The sequence below is a fragment of the Alligator mississippiensis genome, chromosome 13 (genome assembly GCF_030867095.1).
Source record: "Alligator mississippiensis isolate rAllMis1 chromosome 13, rAllMis1, whole genome shotgun sequence".
Taxonomy (NCBI): domain Eukaryota; kingdom Metazoa; phylum Chordata; order Crocodylia; family Alligatoridae; genus Alligator; species Alligator mississippiensis.
In genome coordinates, this window is record NC_081836.1 from 49733827 (window position 1) to 49755154 (window position 21328).

Genomic DNA, 21328 nt, shown 5'->3' on the forward strand with positions numbered 1-21328 from the left:
CGTTATTGCAGACACCTTCCATTTCCTTATCTTCTCTTTTGTTAACACGTTTGTTTTTTCCCTGGTATTGTACTTCCTCCTACTCCTTGTATAATCAGCTAATTGTCCTGTCTTTTGCTGTTAACGCAATAATAACATGAAGAAACCACACCAGTGTTGCTGAGCATTGAACCATGCTGCCAAATATACATGGAAGAACTGACAGGGACACGTGCAGCTCTGACTGGCTTCTGGCAACTTTCAAAACATAGAAACAGTATGTGGTATTCAAGGGCTCAAAAACTCCCCATGTCCGATGGGCTATAACAGCGGTTCCCAACCTCGGGTCGCAACCCAAAAGAGGGTCGCGGGGGCAATGCCGGGGGCGCTGCACACAAACAATGATCCGCGCTGCGCGCTGGGAGCTCTGCCACCGCCGCTGCTGCCGCACTCCGCTCCCAGCAGTGGGTCACAGCAAAAAAAAGGTTGGGAACCACTGGGCTATAAACTATAAGCTTTGATGTCTTTCTATCGGGCAAAGATTTTGCTTCATTTTACTACAATCAATGGTGCCAGCCGTGACAAGAATTTAACAGACATGTGACCATCAGGATGATCCCACAGCAATCAGGAAAGCCACTGACTGACCACGCAGTATGGGACTTTGGTGCAGGGAACTGAAATAATGCTTTGCAATACTGCCTCACTTTGCCACTTTGCTTATGTCACGAATGGCAGCGTGCTCTTGCGGTTAGAGCAGGAGACGAGCAGTCTGGACCTCTCGGTTCCAGCTCTAGGCTTGGACAATGACCTTCTATGCAACTTTAGGCAATTCACTTTAGCACTGTGTACCGTACTGACCGCCCACAGGACAGATTGTGCTGTGGGGATGAATTTAGGGTTGCACAGTGAATGAGGCTTTTGTCTGTAGCACCCTTGCCTCTTTTGGGGGCTTGACTCCTATTCAACTCAGGCAAGCCCTATGCTTTTGCTTAGCCATTTTTATTTGATAAGGTGCTCAGAAGTCCCTGTGCACCAAGCATGCTTTTAGTGGCGGTAGGGAGGGAGGACGCAATCAGATTAGCTAACCAGGGCACCACCTATCCAACTGGGAAGCCACAATAGCTTCACTGTCCTCACCCACAAATCCATGTGCCATAAGGATGAATTATGCACAACCTGCAAGACAGAATAACCCATGGAAGAGGTAAAGCCAAGAACAGATCAAAGCAACTCCTTAAACTGGCATTTAAATACATTTTCATAGAGGAATGCAAGTTAAAAATTAAAAGATAAACTTAATTTTTATTTAAAAGTTGATAACCCTCATGAAAATGTGGACCCTGATGATGGTTTAGACTGTTGCCATTGCCCAAGGTGCCAGGAACATTGCAGAAGATGAGGCTTGGAAAAAAGTGCAAAACACAAGACAAGGCAGGTAAAATCTAGTCAGGGATTTTAAAAGTTCATGATGGCAAGTCATTGCTGTGGGAGGGATATTCCATAGCTGGTGTATAACAAAACACGGAGCTCCCCCAAATCACCTGCGGTGGGCAGGGCTGACTGACCAACAGAAGCTGAGCTATGCTCTCTTGCCTGCTGGATATGGAATAATGCTGAGGAATCGTGCACTGCTTTTGGCACTGTATTGAATCATATGGACCAGAGCAGAAACATCTCTCTGGTGCTCTTAAAAGAGTATTATCATCAGTAAATACGCAGAATAATTGCACAAAAATAAACAAGACAAGGCAGGCATGAGGATTCATGTGAGTAGGCATTTTATTTCTTAAGGTTCCCGGACACTCAGAGGTGTCTGTGTAGTGCACAGCTCTTTTCTGGTTAGCACTGTTTGTTCTCTGCATGTTTAACATTTATCCAGTGAAACCTTTTTTGGACTTTCAATGGTTTTGTGCAATTCCAGAAATCAATACAGTATTTTAATTTCCACATTAAGAGAAAAATAAGCCGGGGGGGGGGGGGGGAAGAGGCCCCAGCTACATAGCACACCCCTTCTCCTCTCTTCTTTCATAATAAAGTTTGCATTAATTTCCTAAAAGTCAGTAGAAGGAAATCACTGTGTGCAGGGGACTCCTGCTCTTCACCACCTTCCCTCCTATACCTGCTCAGCTGCTTCAAAGCCCGTGCTGCTCGGACTCAGAAACAGGAGCCAGCAGGTGGGCAGTGGCTTCAAAGACCTGGTCTCTCAAGCGCTGTTTTTGCTTTGTGCTCCCTCTCGAGGCTTCTGAATCCCTTCCTAATCCTGGTGCTGAGCTCCACCTCCTGCCATGAGCCCTGCTCACTCTGCAGGCCTAGCCTAACTGCATGGCATTTTGAAGCATGACTCACTATGCATTTTAAATAAACTTCATCTTTCCCTTGGCACTCCCATCCCATCTGCCAGGCTCTGAATCCTCAAAGCCTCAATCCCAGCTTTTAGCTGGAGTTTAATTATGTATAAACACTGCACACTTAAAACAAACATCTTTCCACTCTCCTCCTCTTGGGTGGAGATTTCAACCTAATATATCTGTTCTTAAAGCCTTTCACGTCTCTGTGCTGCTCTCCTCCCTGAGGCTGTCTGTCCCCCCTTCCTCTGGGCAATCTTCTCTCCCTGGCATTATATCCTTGTGTATTTATCTTTGGGGCAAGGGCTATGACTCACCAGGAAGCTCGGTAACCATCTATGGAACCAGAGAAATAACTCCTGTCTTGACTCCTCACAGCACAATACAAATACCAGCTCACCCTTGTGACCCCCCTAGATAGGCAGCTAATGCCCCCCTTGTACAGATGGGAAAGCTGAGACACAAAGTCATAACCAAAGCACCGAAGGAATCACAGGCTGAGTCAGGAAGGGCATCCGGAGATCCTACCCCTGTAGTCCCAGCATGCCTAAGGTACTTAAGGAGCTGGATTAACATATCCTGCCACGCGCAGGAAAGAAGGCAGGATGTGTTGAGCTTGTACCATCTAACATCAATGGTGTTGGCCTGAAGGGCTGGGTTTTAGGGAGCTCTTGTGCAAAACAGGAATACAACCCTCTTTATAACTCCTATGACTGGGAGACCCTATTTCCACATGTCCACTGCCAAGGCTTTTGGGGTACATAGAATGAAGCCCGCACTCTGGGAAGACGATGGAGACAGCGGGGAGAGGGGCTAGTGGAAAGCTACCCTCTCAGTACTAGTGTCAAATGGCTGACTGGCAAGGACGAAGCCTAGAGAAGGAGCTACAGGCCAGTGCAATGTGGGTGGTCTATCAGCACTCGCATTGCTGGTGCTATCAGTTGCTTGGTGGTTGGGCTGGGTGCCCCTGGGCAGCTGCCATTGCTTATAGGTTTCCAAATAAAAAGTTCAAGTCCATTTACATTTATTTTTCTTTCAAACTATGTTTTGAATATTACTTTGAACAGCCCTTTGAAGCAGCATGAGCACCCTAGGAGCCTCCCCTTCAGCTAATTAACAAGAACAGCTGTGACACAAACAGTACAGTGAAGCTGATGCAGCATCCTTAACTCATGGCAGCTTGAAAGGGGCTCCAACCAAAATCCTAAGTTCCTTGGGGATCCTCTCAGGCAAAATTTACAGTTCCATCCCTAACTGAAATAGATAGCGGCTGTTCCACATTCAAGGCCAAACATCTCTTGATAATGAAATCGGTAGGTGCATTTCAGCCAGCCTTTAAAGAAGCAATGATTTCTTGTTTAGCACTATTTAGAGTTAAGTTCTTGCCCATAAATAGCCCCTGTGGGCACGAGTTATTCCTGGAAAGATTTGGTGACGTTTCTGGTTTTGTACAGAGAAACAATGGTCAAATATTAACAAGAAGAAAATTAAAGATCAAGTGCTTGAATGGTTTCAGTTGTATGCTGATTATACTTATTCTCCAGTTCGGGTGGCTTCCTTAACATGCCTTCCAGGAACAAATAAAGACCCGTTATTTTTCTTTAGCACATAGTGCTCTCTGATTTCCTTGGGTCCATCCTTCATTTCAGCTTTGTTATCCTTGAGACAGCACATTAGGCCGTGTGTAGACAAAATGAGGGGCTTGCGTGTAGGACACTTTAAAGCAGGTTAAATGGTTTTGCACCGCTTTCGTGGTGTTGGTGTTTGCACACATCAGCAGCATACTGCACAGAATTCCAGCCGCTGTAGCAAATTCGGCAGCATAATGCGCCTTAAATGACTTTGGGCACAGCAAACTAAAACTCCTCCAAGGAGTTTTAGTTTGCTGCCCTACAACCGCAGAGTGAAGCACCAGGCTCCGTGAAGCTCAGGGGCTCTGCAGAAAGCCCGTGCAGGCAGCCTGGCAGCAGCCTGGGAAGGCAGGGTCTGCCCAAGATCTCTATTTTTCCCCCTCCCTGGGGCCTGCCTGCCTGCCTGAGCTTTGCAGGGGCCCGGTGCTTCCCTCTGCAGCTCCAGTGCACCCCAGGACCGCCCGAGCCAGGTGCCACTGGGGGGGGGGGGGTGCTGCCACTGTTGCAGAGGGAAGCACCAGCCCCGCCTGCAGCCCAGGGACTGCTCTGCCTGCTGGCAGCTCACCCTCCCCTCCCTGCCACTGGAGAGGCAGGTAAGTTTGGGTGTGTGCATAACATGGGGGTTTAAAGAGCTCTAAATTGAAGTGGTGTTTTTAAAAACCCACCACTTCAATTTAGGGCCCCCATTTCATCTACACCCGCCCTTACTCTTCATTTAAGTAGTAAGTGCTCTCCAGCAAGAGGGAGGTTTTTATTCTGGTTTTACACAAAAGGAAAAGGAGACAAAAAATTGAAATGACTAGTCCCAAGAAACACAAGACAGTGGCAGAAACAGGATTAGAACGTGCAATGGCTTCCAGTTAGCTCTCTATATAATAAGGTAGCATTGTACATTCACCACCCAAGGCACATTCTGTTATCTGTGGAGCAAATGACACATGACCTGGAGTCATTAACCTACTGCAATGTGTCATCTCCACTGGAGCTGGCCAGGTTAAATTTGAGGAGAATTTCACCAGAGGGCATGGTATTAACTGTTAATCAGATCAATGATCTCCAGTTTACCTATCTGAACAAACAGGGCATGTAATCATGGATCCAAAGCAAGGCAATGAGGGACTTACCTGCCTTACAGTAGGACTATTCCAGTGTCCCAGCTTTCATCACTTCTTCAATGTGCTTTCAGGTTACACCTGAGCCTTTTACATGCTGGCGATAAATCTCAGTTTTGCTTCTGAAAGTGTTAGTTTACAAAAACAAATGCTCAGTCACAAACTGTATGGGCTTAGACCAGTACAGAATTGAGCACCAATGTCTATTTTTTTGGTAGCAATATTATTACTCTGATAAAATCAGGAAAAATTTCACATCTTTTCCATTAAAGGATGCAAATTGAATTCCTTTTCCCTGTTTATCAGTGAAAACAAACCTTTCTGTAAAAGGAAAGGGCAACAATTTTTCCAATTTTGCCTTTTTTCCACCACATCAACGATGAATATTTTAACACAATCACTTGCCACTCTATGAAAATGTGGCAAAAATATAGTTTGAATCTGCAATTAGAATAACTTTCACAGCTCTAGAGCCTTAATATGTCAGATGATGAGAGCAACTCAAGCCAGAAACAATCATTGTACCTTATGCATTATAATTTTATGGTTATGGTAACATAAATTTAGTTGGCAGAATAAAGTCTTATAAATCACTACTACTGTGTTTGCCCTTTTTATAATGCAGAGTCATTTTATAATCATAATAAAGTGTTCAAAGCAAAAGTAACTAGGTCATTATCACACTCTTGATTGATAGCTGCTCACAGCCTGAGCTGAAAAAACCACAGGCAATATAGCCTGAACGTTCTTCCAAACCTCTGAACCACCAGGTGTCACTCCCACATCATCACTGAATTATTCAACAGCCGCACAAGTCCGGTGTCCTGAAGCAAACACCACTTAATTCCAGGACTGATGAGATCAATATGCCTCAGACAACCATAGAAATAGGCGTTTTGTTACTTTCTACCATGGTTCAATAGACATGACCTTTTCTTCTCAGCCTGTTTACCTAGGCCTCAGCTGAATGGGGCGAGAAAGGGGGTTCATGAAAGACTTGACCCTGAGGTGAGAAGCTACATTAGGATGCCTTGGTTCCCACTGAGTTGGATTCTCTTCCTACTGATGGCCATAGGAATTTTGCTAATAGTTGAAATATGAGTGAGAGCTGGCCCTCAAACTTCAAGAAGTGCTCAGGACACTCAGCACCTGGCTGTCAGGGGTGTTATTACAAACACTGGCTTCAATAATACTAACTTACTTTTCCAGCTCTGCTGTTCAGAAAAGACCTTCTGGTAAGATGCAACGGATCCTGCTCACTTGTGCAATTATCTGTTAATATTTTCAGCATGCATGATTTACAGCTTAACGGGCACAGGAGAACTTTGCTGGAGATATTAAATGACTATGGCTACAATTTTGAATGTTTTGCCCATGTGCAATCAATATACACACGGCTGATGTTGGCAGGATTTGGCCCTGTTTAAGGGCATTATTATGCTTCAAAAGCCACATGAAAGGTGGTTAACCATCCTAACCTCCCATAACAGAGGATTGCTGTCCCTGTAAGTGACAGTAGCATTAACTGTGGACTCCACTTGGTGTAATGGGCAGTTGAACTTCAAACCCCAGTTTCCCTCCTGAGGATTACTCCGTTTTAATTAGTTTGTGTGCACACACTGTTATGGTATTTTGAAACCTCAGTCTGCTTAGCACATACAAATACAGAAATAACATAAAGCTGGAAGAGCCCCCAAGAATGTATAGCCTCCTGGCAATTAATGATGGGGATAGCAACTTCTGCTTGGACAAGGAAGAGGCCAAGCAGCTCAAGTGTCGCTCAGCACAACTAGAATCACCGCTGCATTCTGGTAATTCATCTCATACTTTAATTATGTCCCATTTGCCCCAACCCACTGGGCTGTGAGTAGTGCAGATTTAATATGATTTGGTTAAAAAAACATATCTTCAACTTCCAGCTTCAGATCTGCGGTACATTAGAAGAAAGGGTACTTTCTAGAACACAAGATCTTACAAACATTGGCTTGCTGACTATCATAACAGCATCACTTTTGGCTTCCTTAAATATAGTAATCACACAGTATTTTGAATAGTAGCCTACAACTACTGAATAATTTTTAGTCTCAGAATAGAAACAAGCCTCCTCCCACTTTCTGCCACAGTCTTTTGGGCATTTTGAGGTTTCAGTGGTTCTTTCTAGTTTTCTTTACTATATTTAGTAGGCATATCCCATCTGGAGAAGAAGTCTTTGAACTGAGTGCCAATCTGCCAGCTTATTGTGTGGAGCAAGGAGTCAAAAGGATTGACTATTAATGGGGGAGGTTTAAGGAGAAAAGGTTTTTTTTTATGTTTGCACTTACATTTTTAATGCAGTTGTAGGGTCTAGAGGACGAATCTGCTGAATGGAAACCTGGAGACCTGGAATCTTCATCTAGTTCAGCCACCAACTGCTATATGATGTTGGCAAATCTTTTAACCTCTTTCCCTCTGTTTCCCCATGAGTAACATAGGGATCAGCAGATATACCCACCTTTATAAGACTAGGCAAGCTTCTCAGATGAAAGGTGCCAAGTGTTAAGTATTAATAACGATTACATAGCAAAATACCATAGATATTCAAACATAGCTTGGCTGCTCTGTCCTCTTTAATACATGCAACTCACACTGACATTAATGGAAGACACCAGCCAATGGGAGAACAGGAACTCTAGGGAACAAGACTAATCACATGTAAGCACCAGTCCATAAAACCAAATAACCTCCCCAAACAGCAAATCAAAAGCAAGATACACTACACAAGGTCCTCAGACCAGATCCCCAAAGGAAAGAATAAAATATAGCAGCAAATACAGAAAAAAGGCACAATTAACAGAAGCAATTCCAGAAAAGGGCTAAGCCTTCCCTGTCCTATGTGATTTAGCTTATTTATCTGATGAGGGGCTCAATCCTGCAAGGTAGGAAGCACCCTAACGCTAATGGAGCAAAGCACAGGTGTGCCCTATGGAAGTTGATGAGACTGAATGTGTGCTTCCATGTTCTGCTACTCAAGGTAAGATTGCTCAGCATCGTAAGGGCTTAAAAGCCCATTAATCAAATCTTCCTTCTCCTCTCTGCACCTGAGAAGTCAATCCTAATGCTATATAGGACCTCTCATTCCAGTGCTCCATTCCACAAATCCCTCACATACCCCATGCAAAATCACTCCTCTTCATTTGGATCTCTTGTCAATGAAGATCCATCCTGTTTATTATCCACTTTTTAAAGTTGTTTTAAAAATCAGTTCTGTGTGCGCTGAACAACCATGAGACCTTAGGCACATCGCCACATTCCAGTCCTCTTGCATCACATCAAAATAAGTGTATAACCTCTTTGAGACCCTATATTCATTTTGAGAGGCATAAAGACCAAAGCAGTCACTACCAGCTGATCACATTTTCTGTCCAGATATCCAGCACTAAGTGACCTTTCAAGTACTTAAGGCATAGCTTATAAAGGATTTTATATATTAAAGCTAATGCTATTCATTACACAGACAGAGAACAGGTACAAAAGATCTCACTTGCTCAGATTTGAAGGAGAGACTGAGACCTATTCTGAAACAATTTAGTCTATGCATCTCTTTCAATTAGGAGCACATTACAGCAGGTACATGGATAACTTAGGTAAAGCTTGTGCCTCAAATGTCAGGCTTTTCCAAATAAGGCAGGTGGGACTTCTATTGTTCTTCCTCCAAGACAATGCAATTCTTCATTTTCAAATATTAAAATATTGTCCTAAAATGCTACACAGCATTCTAGCTGGGAAACATGAGGAGCGGAGTTTGATGCTTCATCATTTAAGTATCTTGGAAGCAACAGTTCTGCAAAGACAAGTAACATCACTCTGTAAACCAAACTGAATTATTTTTCAGGTCTCTGTAAAAATACAAGTATCAGCAGGTTACCTGACATTTGGTGTGGAGGAATCCAAACTGTTGTTGCTATTTTCAATCATGAATGCAGTTCAGTGTTACAGCAAGTTCTCTAACCTGCCAAACTGTGTAAGTAAAAGGGCTGAAGTTTCCTGTTGTGTGCAAGTGATCACCTAATACTGTAAGTGAACTCTGGAGTCTACAGAATTTTCTGTGAAACATTCCTGCAGAGAGAAATTCAAAACACAGTGCCTCTGAGCTGTACAGCAGGTCAAAAGTTTAATTTGACTATTAAGCAATTTTATGAGGTATATGAGATCCACTGCCAAGGCAATGATGCAAATAAAGGTTGATTGATATAATCTATTGCATGAAATACAGTTCTATTAAAAAGAAAAGAAAACCTCAGTGCAAGCAGAGCAGAAGAGAAATATTCCAGTGAGACATTGTTTTTAAAGGGATTGCCGTTGTCACATTCTCATCATTCTTCTGTTTCAACAGTACCCTTCTGTAGCACGCTAGTAGGAAATGGCAGCGGCAGCTAGTCACCTGCTTTCCTGTAGAACCTCATGTCCCTCTGCGATCAATGCAAGCAACTGCTCTACTCTGGCTGCCCTTTGTTACCTGCATAATTCAAGCAAATTCAAAGTTTTCTCATGAAACAATGTCAGTAATGCATTCTCAATCTCTTTGCATTAGCGGTTTTTGTGAGGGTTTCTGTGCTTTGTTCAAAGACAGCTGAAATAATATCCAGTGGATTTAGGAAACAAAACAGGGGCAGATTGAATTTTATAAGAAAGCCGCTGAACATTTCTGAGGTGACGCCAGTCTCTGGAAACAACTGTCAAAATGACTGGTTTTCATAGCTCGTAATGTGCTCTACATCACAGACTGCTTAAAAGAAAAAGTGTTATGACATAATACAATGCAGAGTATTTGTTTCATGCCAAACTGCTGCACAGACAGTAACTTTTTGCCTCAGATTTTATTTAAATATCACAAAAGACTTGAAAATAAAAACAACTCATTTGAGCTATTTTGAAAGAAAAGTCAACTTCTGTATTTATCTTTAATATTGTCTCTTAAGTTGAGGAATTGCTTTCTTCCTGGTGGTGTATGTTAATTCAACCAGCTAAATGTTTCCACATATTCATTAGGCTTAGCTATAATTTGCTCAGGAACTTCTACAGGAAAGAAAGCAATCATAAAGGGTGATTCACAGTACAATATTTGCATGCAATTAACTGTTTATAGAAGATTTTCCATCAGTAAGATAAAAAACACATTGGGAGAAGAAGACAAGAGCTTTTCTCTTTTTTGGTATGAGGAAATCCAGTTACTTTCTTTAACATGGACTTTAAATATATTCTTTAAATATGTTGTCCACTGTAACAAGTGGGCTGTCCCGAACACTGGTCCTCACAACTGTCTAAGGCAGTCTGCCCACCTGCCTTTCCTGCCGCACCTTGGTTGTATCTAAACTTGTTCCTAGGCAGGAGATGGCCCCTTTAACTGCCCTGATGCCAAGAGTGAATGCACAGCTCCAAACCTCCCCTTATACTGTGTCCCATGCCTCGCAGATGGCATCCACAGCCGCATGTTTGGTGATATTGTGCACGTCTGACTCCATACACAATTAACGGATTTTTTTCCCAGTTATTCTGGCCCCGAGAGGGAACTGCACTCAAGAGTTCAAAGCAGCTGCAAGTTTGTCCCTCTACTCACTGTGGAGTCCCATTCAACAAGGACAAAAGCTCTCCTTGCAGGGTAACTATTTTCTATTTTTAGAAGTTATATGGCAGCCAACATCCATGACAGGTGGCACTGCCTTCACCATAAGCATGCATCTTCAGGAGGTTACATTCCTTGTAATCATTCCTGCCCCCAAGCATGGCTCATGCCCATACATGGTTACCTGGATGTTTGCAATCATGCCCATTTGCTAACATGCCCACAGGTTGTGCTGTTTACCTTGTTAAAATATGGCAACAGATATACAACTTACATTATTCTGGACAAGACTTTCCTGCAGAAATTGCTTCCTGTGTGAAAGCCAAAATTGTTTATTTACCTATATTAACACCCCCTGAAGGCTTAGCTTTGAATATGGCTGTTTAGGAATTAGCTTTGTCCTAGGCACTTTCAGCCTGTGGACAGAAACAATAAAACAAATGCTTGTGACTGTCAGCGTCCCAAGCCTGTAAATGGTACGAGGTTCAGGCAAAACACACAGCTGGTTTTGTTTAAAAGTATTGGGGCGGCTGATGTTCTGTTATTACATCTCACAGGATTCTCTATAGAAGAATGCTCCAGTTCACTCAACCATTTCACAACACGTACTAATATCACTGTACCGTAAAAGGGCAACTTCATGGAGCTTGGGAAGGTATGACTGATTCAAAGGATGCTGCCAAAGCCTGTAGCTCCACCCAAATAGCGTGAAGAACCATCCACTTTCAGGGTCATGCTTTGGTCCTAAGCCAGACCAACTGAAGTGCTTAAGTGCCATAGGTATATAGGGATGTGTACAGAAACAAGGACCTGTGTTAAAAGTCTGCCGTTTTAGTTAGACATATGAAAGATCTCTTTCTCTTTCTCTCTCTCTCTCTCTCAGTGGGAGGGATGGTCTACAGGAAAAATGAGGACAAAAGTAATAGGTCAGGTATGTTTTAGTTACATATATATCATATCTCAGTTTTAAAAATGAATAGTGATTTCAGTTTAGCTACGGTATTTTATAACACATAGTATATTGGGTATTTTTATCATTATTGTATAATTACACGGGAGCTAGTAGCAATCTTCATTCTGCCTCCTCTTGTATATAGACTATAAGATAGCCTTCCACTAAATACTATTTTCATTTTTTCCCTACACACACTATTTTTTCTATAAAACCCCTGCTTCATTTGGTGTCCATATTAGACACACAAGGGGCTAAAATTAATGTTGTTTGGATAATCAAAAACTGGAACGTCCTTATTTCTGAATGCTAGACTCTGCAACCCGAACTTTCTTTCATCCAGTGTTTTTCTCATTTATTTAATAGCTGAAAACAAGAACATCTGTCTTGTTCTCAGCTATTAACAATTCAAAATAGGAAATGTTTGGGAGTGAGGCGTGATGGTGGGATAGAGGTTATTGTTGGGAGAATCTGGAAGAAAAGGGGAAAGGAACAAGATCTCTTGTAGAGCTCAAAAGCCAAAGGAGCAACAAGGCAAAAATCCAATCAGGGTCGGTCCAACCATTAGGAGAACTAGGCAGTCACTTAGGGTGCCAAAATTTGGGGGGTGCCAAAATTATATGCAGAACAAAAAAATAGGAATATAATTTTAAATAACAGCCCTGGCTAGCTACGGCTCCACCTTGGACCGGCCCTGCCCCCATCCCCGCTAGTGCCCCTCACTCCAGACCTGCAGCCCCTGTCCCCAGGCCAATAGTGCCCCTTGCTCCTGCCCAGCGCTGCCACCCTGTGGGGCCAGGTCTCCGGGATGATTTCCCCACCGAGCTGTAAAAGTTCATTCTAGACTTCTTATTTTCCTCTATATTGGAAGTGGTGGGGGGCACCAAGGTACACAGTTCGCTTAGGGTGCCAATTACCCTTGGACCAGCCCTGAATCCAATGCATAAAAAGATAAGGAGGATTTCCAAAGTATAGGAAAAAAACTAAGAAGGAGAAACTGTATGATTGTTCTTCTCTTTCTCTATATTCAGTGTTCACCCCAAGACTTAGAAAACTTTCATACTAGCACCAACTCCTTCCTTCAGCTTTGTTTTGCCCAGGAAAGAACAACCATTATTTCATTCTGCCTTTCATTCTTTCCTCCATGTCTTCGTTCACGGCAGGTCAATCTTACTGCATGCCATGTTGCCAAGTAGGAAAATTAATTAAGAATGTAATTTATGATTATACAAGGTGGCTAACATGTAGGTTCCTGTGCCACATTTAAAAGATCTTTTAAATTATAACTCACTGCCACAACCAGCTTGCACAACAAAGGAAAAACACTTTGAGCTACAACAGTTTCCACTAACCTCAATAGCACAGGATCAAACCTTTAGATACTCATAGACCTTCATGATGCAGACCACATTTTTAGCAACAGAGAGATGTCAAAATCTTGAAAGAGAGAAAGACTCATTTTACTGAATAAAAATGTTCCATATCTGTTGCACACAGTGGTAAAAACAGCATGTGGCAATGTGTATTCACATGTGCATATTCACAAAGGTCTGTACAAACATAAATTCTCGTGTTTCCTACCCATGAAGACCTACACTTTGCCAGCTTAAAATTCCTTCAGTGTAGTTTTTCTCATATTTATATAGATGAATTACAAAATTAGATGATTTGTTTTGTTTATACCTGCAGGTTAAACTGTACTAAAGTCTCTTTTACACTATTTTCTGAAACTGCAATTTGACACTGAATAGATTTATTTAACGGCTGTTGCTTTGCTCTATTCAGTTGAAAGGGAAAGGGAAATCTTTTAAAGTAACTGAGATGTGAGATCAGACTAGGTTTTACTCTTCTTTAAAATTAACTTAGTAATAAAGCAGAGTTTTTTTCTGTTGGGGGAAAAGTAAACTACATATTCAACATCTACAATCTAACCTTCCTAAATGAGGATGGAGAATCCATTTATACTCAGTAATTTTACAACTGTGGCAACAAATTAAAAGTGAGAGCAGACAGCAGAGACCCAAAAAGATATACAATGTAGAGCAAAGACCATCCAAATTAAAGGGAACTCTTCTACGTTGTCAAATTTTGAGTAATTAGTATCATCATTAGAGGCACATCACCAGCTTTAAGCAATTTTGAGTAATTAATGTTTTTGTATTTTGCATAGAAGTCCTGACTTCAGCATTCTCTTAGGATATGAATTCTCCTAGACAGAGTTACACAATGCAGATTAACTCAGCTGGAAGACAATTAGAGTAGGCAGATGAAGAAGTAATTTGTCAGTCTATACGAATGGTTACTTCTAGCCTTAGATTTGATTTGTCTTAACACCGCAACTGGCTGATTTAAATAGAGGTAGGTACACAATTCTGGCAATTCATTTCCATACATGTGCTGAACGTCTGAGCCACAAGAGTTATGAAAGATTTGAAATTTTTAAATGACTACCCAGACAAAAGAACCAGAGAAGCAATAGATCTCCCTAGCTCCCTCTATAACCTTATTCCAGTTACAGGTTTCAGTAGTACTTAGTATACACTTTAGAATTTAAAAGAAAACATAGAGAAAATCTTGCTTCTCTTATTAAACATACCAAATAAGCTGAGATATTAAAATGCCAGACTGAGCAGGAAGCATCATTCTGGCCTAGTGGTTGGTATATGTGAGGGAGAGTCAAAAGTAATGGTATCTATTGCCAGATCTGCCACTGACCCTGAATCTGACCCTGACCAAGTGCTCTGTGCTTACTTCAAGGGCAGCTCATATGTGATCTTACAGTGCATCAGCTATTCCACAGCAACTATCCACACACGTACTTCTACCCCACAATAAGTGAGAGGTAACTTGCCTCACTTTCACCGAGGGGCAAGCTACCCTGCATGTACCATGAGATAAGTATATGCTCAATTACCTTGGAGCTCCCTGCTGCCAGGTCAGGGGGACATAGTCCCCACCTGGGCTCCAGTGGCAGAGCCCGCCTCGGCAGCAGGCAGCTCCTGGGGGCAGAGAGTAATTTTCTGTTCTCTGGTGCTCCCAGTTAGGTGTCTACATGAGTGCTACTGTGCAGTAACTACTTGCACATAAATTTGCTACTTGCAATTGCAAGCGGCAAATTTGCTCATGATTAGAAAGGTTTGCTGTGTAGACGCACATGCTTACTGCACAGTAAACGATGCTACTTTGCAGTAGTGTCTCACGTAGACATGTCCTGTATGTTCTGGTCTGTCCCATAAGGAAGCCCAAGCCTATAAACTTAAGGAATTGTGATTTCTGCTCAATGCCAATACTCATAGAAATGGTATAGAAATTACAAGACATCAGGGCGTACTTCTAAAGATTGAAAACAAGTATTTAGGAGATAAGGGTGTTTCCCAAGTAAACTTTATTTTTGGGGCAGAGGCAGGAGAGGAAGGATAGAAATCTTCAAGGCTTCCTTGATTTTTCTTTTAATTTGAATCAGTTGCTGCCTGTGTTTGTAACCAAAGGTAGATGGAAGAGGGACACTTAAATGAAAAGTTTCCATAAACATAGAAAACAGATTTGAAAGAAATATAGAAAGAAGGAGAAAAATGAAACAGTAAGATGGCATCAAGGAGCACAATCACTGAATAATATGTCTATGTGCACTGTTGCTATGCTGGCAATCTGCTCAGGCAGGCTGTTTTGTTCTCTATATTATACTTTGGCTCACAACTATACTAAATTCCATTATACTTACAATGTTAGAACAGCACATATTGGATCACTCAAAATTTTGGCTGCTTAATGAAGTTGTCTTAAAGTCCCAATGTATAAGCTACGTTTGTAACCAGTAGTATATTTCATGCTTTTTCAAGAGTTATGATAATTCATTTAGGTGAAAATTGTCAAAATTAAATCAAGTGCTTCTTGTTGAAAAGACAGGCATGGATATTACAGAAATTGGTATTTTTTCCCTCCCAACAAAACAGACCATGTGTGATATTTTTCTGAAATAATACACATAACCTATGATTACCATTAATAGATGTGAATGGTATTTGTAGAACCACTTGTGAGAATCAGGTCATGAGTGTGGGCTGAGGACAAGTGTTCAATTAGTACTGTTATTAAAGACACATCTCCAGCTTCTGAATAATTAATGGCCTTCTTTTTCCCATGAAAGGCTGGTCATCGGCATTCTCTTAGAAGACAAATGTCCCCTAGTCAAGCCGAAAGTACACAAATTACCTCTTTTGGAAGACAATTAACAAGAGAAAGATGAAAATAGAATCTGTCAGGCTGCATGTATGTACTACAGTGAAGCACATCCCATTACTGACTATTTTTTAAAGATCTGATTGGCTGATTTCAAGACTATGGACAACTGATTTGGGCTATTCCCAACTGCACGTTACCTCAGTAGCTAAATATTGCCATAAGGTATTAAAAAACTTTAGAACAGAAAAAGGAAATTAGCAAAGAGGATGATCTCCAGATCTTTGCTTAACTGCTAATAAGCAAATGGGTTACAAAACCTCTGTTCAACACACTGAAAATGATTTTTCCCAAATTCAGATGACATATTTCTAAAGCCAAAAGTGATAGATAGCAGCTGGTTGAACAAGCACCGCACTTTTTGTTCACTTTTAAACCTACCTTCTGTGGAAGAATCTCCAAGCTTTTTCCTTGGTTGTTTTGCTCTTCTTATCAAGAACTATAAAGCACCTTACCATTTAATAGAAAATACAGGCAAATATGAGGAAAACTAAAGAGACAAGGATGTGTCTAGCCTCTTCCAGAAGACATACACCAAAGTTACCTGAAGGACTCAAAATCGCATGATAGAAGCTGGACAGATGCTACATTTCACTTCAATTTTAATTTCCTTACAATCTGTTTAATGTGTAATTGGAAAAAATATTTTACAACAAGAACTGGAAATATGAAATCTTAGCATCAAGACTCTTCATAAAGATATTTACATTGATCATAAAAAGCTGGGTTTTTACATTTTACCCTTCTCTCCATACAGCAAAAAGTACAGAAATAGCAACAGCGTTCACACCACTTCAGGATAATAGCTGTAGAACTTGTCGTATGCGCTCACACTTGTTCAACAGGTTGGGATCGTCTAGGTCAGCGCTGTCGTACTCTTTCATGAGAGCCTCAGCTTTCTGCACAGTTACTTCGCGTGCACTGCCCTTGAGCCCTTCCAAGTATTCCAGTAAAATAGAAAAATATGTATCCGGGACCTCAGAGAATAGAAAGAAAGAGAAATAAATCTCAGCACATCATCAGAACTGTGCAAAAGTACCAGGGTGAAGGGGTAAGTGAACACCAGGCTGGAATAGACCATTAGTAGAAATAGGTGGGATTTTGCCTCAGCCAGCTCCCAGCTTGGATAGGAAAAGTAACTGGCAAGCGTTCTAATCCTGCTGTAGTAAACATTTCCTACGTGCTCAGATTCACATAGGGTCTGGGAGAAAATTTGAAGGAAAACAGAATCATAATATAACTTGAAATGCCAATTAGGACACCTCTAAGTGTGTTGAGCAACATCTTAGAGTCTGAGAGTTGTTGAAGGAGAAAACAATGGGCTAATTCCACCCTTAGACACGTGTGAAAGTTCTGCTGAACGCAATTAGAGCTGCACGCACAACTCGGAGGAAAGAATTTGGCCAACAAATCTCATAATATGCCTATTACAACCAACTTTCCTTCCCCTCCACATGCAGAATTCCTCCAGTTGCTTACAAGAGATACCACCCACTGTCAAACAGTAGACGGTGACACTGACAGAGCCCTTATATGAAGGACGAGCATTTAGTATGAAAAGCAGATAAATTCAGACATATGGAAAACATCCTTAGATCCTATTGAATAAGGCTCTGAAAGGATCATTTAACCAAACACGAAATACTGTGCAATTGTCTTTCATCCCCCAATCTATTTTCTTCTCCTTTTGCTCTTTTCTCCTTAATTAGTAACAGGGTAAATTTTAGCTCCATCTGGAATGAAATAAGTCTTAAATAATCAATAAGATATATTTATATTACTAATAAACTAATAAAGAATTTTAGAATCGTGTACTTGACATAGTCTCCAGAAATTAATGAGTTTTTTAAAATATCATAGAAGCGGATCATCTGCATTTTATGTGCAACATTTATGGCTGCAATTCCAGTCATTAATACTTTTCCGGCAGTTCAGGGGAAGCTAAAATGACTCCATCCTGCAAACATCTATGCAGACACTTTATGCCTAAGGTCAACATGACTATACAACGTATGGAAAATTAAGCACGTCCATAAGTGTTTGAAGGACTGGGGCCTTCATTAACTGAGGGCTGTATTTTTTTATGCTACTCAATAACACATTCTTACAGATGACAGAACTTCAACAAATAATGAACTTTACTATTAATTTCTGCATTGTTACTGTGCACAGTAAATGTACCAAACTTCTGTCATTCCCAATGGAGGGAGGAAGTAACATTCCAACAGTGTCATGGTCAATCAGGGATAATACAAAGTATTACACTAGAAGCAGTCTATTTGCAGCCTTACAATTTATCCAGTATGGAAACCAACTATTATTTTTCACGCAGAAAACTGTACAACACAAAGGAAAAAAATCTGACTATCCAGTGATGAAACCGACTGTGCACAAAGTGGTGTCATAATCTCTTTTTGGTCTTCTAATTTCTTTCAATTACAGTAAACTTGTAACTCTACTGAGCAAAAATTTAGATGGAAGCATGATGATTACATTCATAGTGTCCCCTTAATAGAAATAGCTCCCCAAGTCAGGGGTTTCCAACCTTTTTGGACCGGTGTACCCCTGGCAGCTGGACGCAGAGCAGCATACCCGAACGCAGAGCAAAGGGGGTGAGAAGCGGCACGCGGTTGAATGTGGAACGGTGGTGGCTGTCGTGTGCAAGCTTCCCACACCTGCTGTGTCTGGCTGGGCGGGTGGCGTCTGTGCGGGATGGTACGTGGCAGTGCTCTGTCCCCACCTGCCCACGTGCACCCCCTAGGGCTTTCTCAAGTACCCCCAGGGGTATGCATACCCCCGGTTGACAACCCCTGTCCTGAATAATGAATGTTTAACCCTCAGCAGCATCTGCATATTCTGTACTTTCGCCAAATATCCATATATACTTAACTCTCCTCGGTACTTAATTTTCCTTGGTACCAGAATTTACTAAGGGAATTACCTAATATTATTTCACTAGCCAGTTGCCCGTCAGGAATGACAGGGGGGCAGCGGGCGGGGGTGGAGCCCCATGGCCTGGGCCTGCTCCCCCCTTCCCCCTGCTACTTGGGGCCCGGGCTCGATCCCCCCCTCCCTGCTGCAGCAGTGGGGAAGGGGAGGAGTGGGTGGGCCTGGGCCTGATGCAGGGGGGGATTGAGCCCAAGAGTGGGAAGAAGCCGGACCGCCATGTCGGCGGGGGGCAGCAGTGGGCCTGGGCTGACCCGGCAGCGGTGGGGGGATGGGAGGAGAGGGCTCGGGGCCAACGTGGGGCAGGGCGGGGTGGGGAAAGAGTGTGCCTGGGCCTGAGGGGGGGGAGAAGGCTCCTCCCACTGGTCCCCCCCTCCATTGCCCCCCGCCACCACCGCCAAGGAGCAAGGGGGAAGGCAAGGCCAGCTCCAGTGGCCTCGCTCCCCCTCCGCTCCACCATGACCACCTACAGGGAGCAGGGCAGGGGTGCGGGGGCGAGGCGAGTGCTGCTGGCCTCGCTTCCCCCCGTTCCGTCTGCTTCGTTGGTGCTGCCTCCAGGGAGCAGGGTGGGGGGGCAAGCCAGTCAGAGCACGACTAAAGCGTTATGGACAACCAGACAGACAGATTAAGGCTTTTATAATATTACAAGTTTTAAAAATTGCTCATGGTGACACTTGGAGTCTGCTCTGAAGTTGAAAATGTTAAGTATGGAGACACATATGGGGCTACCTTATTCTTAAGTCTATAAAACATTTAATTGCAGAGACAGATGGAATTAAAATAATATTTTTTTTACCCAACTATAATTAATTGGCATTCAACTAACCCTCACTACACTAACAAGTTAATTAGATTTTATTCTCTGTATTGTCTCCTTTTAATAAATAAGCAATAACGAAGATATGTTTAATGGATGCGTTCATCGTTTTGTTCATCAATTCCACTGCCCTTTATTTTGGATTTTGTTTAATTTCCTCTCTTTCATGTGGCCATCTTGCCTCTACTCTCCTTTGCACTTGCTCTGGAGAATGGTTGCCACTTGTTGATGCTGCTGGTTCTACAGTAGCTTTCCATTTCTATAGATGCCCACCAGAAATAGTAGCAAAAAGAATAGAAGTGTCAAATGTCACTCATCTCTCCTCCAAGTTTAAATCATCATTAAAATAATATTTAAGTGCTTCTTACTGAAAATGTAGGCAAGGATATCACAGAATTATCTTTTTCAGAAAGCTGGTTTGATGGTTCCAAAGGACAGAGTAAAAATATTACACATGTCAAAGAATTATTGTTAATAGATGTGAACAGATTTTCAGAACTACTTCTTTTGATGCTAATTAAAAGAAGAATTCTTTTGATGCATCTGGATTAGGCCATGAACAGTATTCCAACAGGTGGCTGATCTCTCATGTAATCAATTAACTGAGCATCCCATCCCTAAGAAAGATGTATTATGAGCAGTCAACTGTACGGCATGAACACATCCATTTTAAAACTGAAGCATTTATTATCAACTTTTGGGTATTTTACTGCATTCTACACATGAGGGAGGGAAAACGCTAACAAGGAACATTAGCAGGGGGGAAAATATCATTTTTGGGTGGCAATTGCTTTTAAACTATGCTGTGTAATTTAACACCTAAATGATGACCAATTGGACTATTTGAAGACCAGCAGCTGGCAGAACATATTCTACCCAGGCCCCTGCAGGTGCCCCTCAACAGCTGTAAACATCAGGCACACATGTTTATCCCATAGTTGCCAGCCAGCTAACAGCTGGATTTTAGAGGCTGAGCACTAATTGATTTCAAAGAAAGGAGCACTGACTGATTGCTGGCAGCCCTCCAGCAATGATCTGAGCATCACCAGAGATGGACCTTGGCAAGGAAAGGAAAAGGATGCTTTCTTGTGTATTATTACATTCATGCTTTGAGCTCCTATAGATTTTCCTGGTTAAGAGGGAGTTGCATTTACCAAAAGCCAAAGTAAGGTAGGGTTTTATTGCATGTCAGCCATTCTGCAGTAACTGCCCAGGTGCACACACTTTTCCCAAGGTAGATGAAAGCTAATTTTGACAGTTTTTCCCTCCTTCATGTAAGATAACCTGAATCTGCAGGGGATCAGGGACAGAAGATCAATAAACTGAGTTAATCCAAATCTGTTAAACCTGATACTATGTCCATTCAGGTTTATCTTAAACTGGTTTCGGTCATTTTGAAAGCAGTTTATGTGCACTGAACTCTTGTTCTGCTACAGATCTGAATCAGTTTCTGATCACTTATACTGGTTTATGTGCAATTTCTATCCCTAGCCTCTGTGTCAGACAAAGAGAAAAAAAATCATCAACTCCTTGCTCTACCTTCACTGTGGCTATGATAAGGATGTGCGTTACCCTGTGCTTAACTTAAACCACATATATAATTCCACTGATTTTAGTAAGTCTGAATGAGGAAATTAATTATTTATTTTAAAAAAAACCATTTACAATGTGAGCTTACCTATATTAAATAACATAAAATATG

At 41.9% G+C, this 21328-nt stretch overlaps 1 protein-coding gene across 7 annotated transcripts in view; it reads right to left on the minus strand.

The window, feature by feature from the left end:
- Positions 1 to 16463: 16463 nt before the first annotated feature.
- C13H7orf50 (chromosome 13 C7orf50 homolog) overlaps positions 16464 to 21328 on the minus strand; it is a 195856-nt gene continuing 190991 nt past the window's right edge. For all 7 annotated transcript variants that reach the window (XM_059716408.1, XM_059716407.1, XM_059716409.1 and 4 more), the window contains one exon: positions 16464 to 16840. In XM_059716408.1, the coding sequence (XP_059572391.1) occupies positions 16658 to 16840 (183 nt within the window). In that variant the 3' untranslated portion in view covers positions 16464 to 16657. The remainder of the gene's footprint in view (positions 16841 to 21328) is intronic.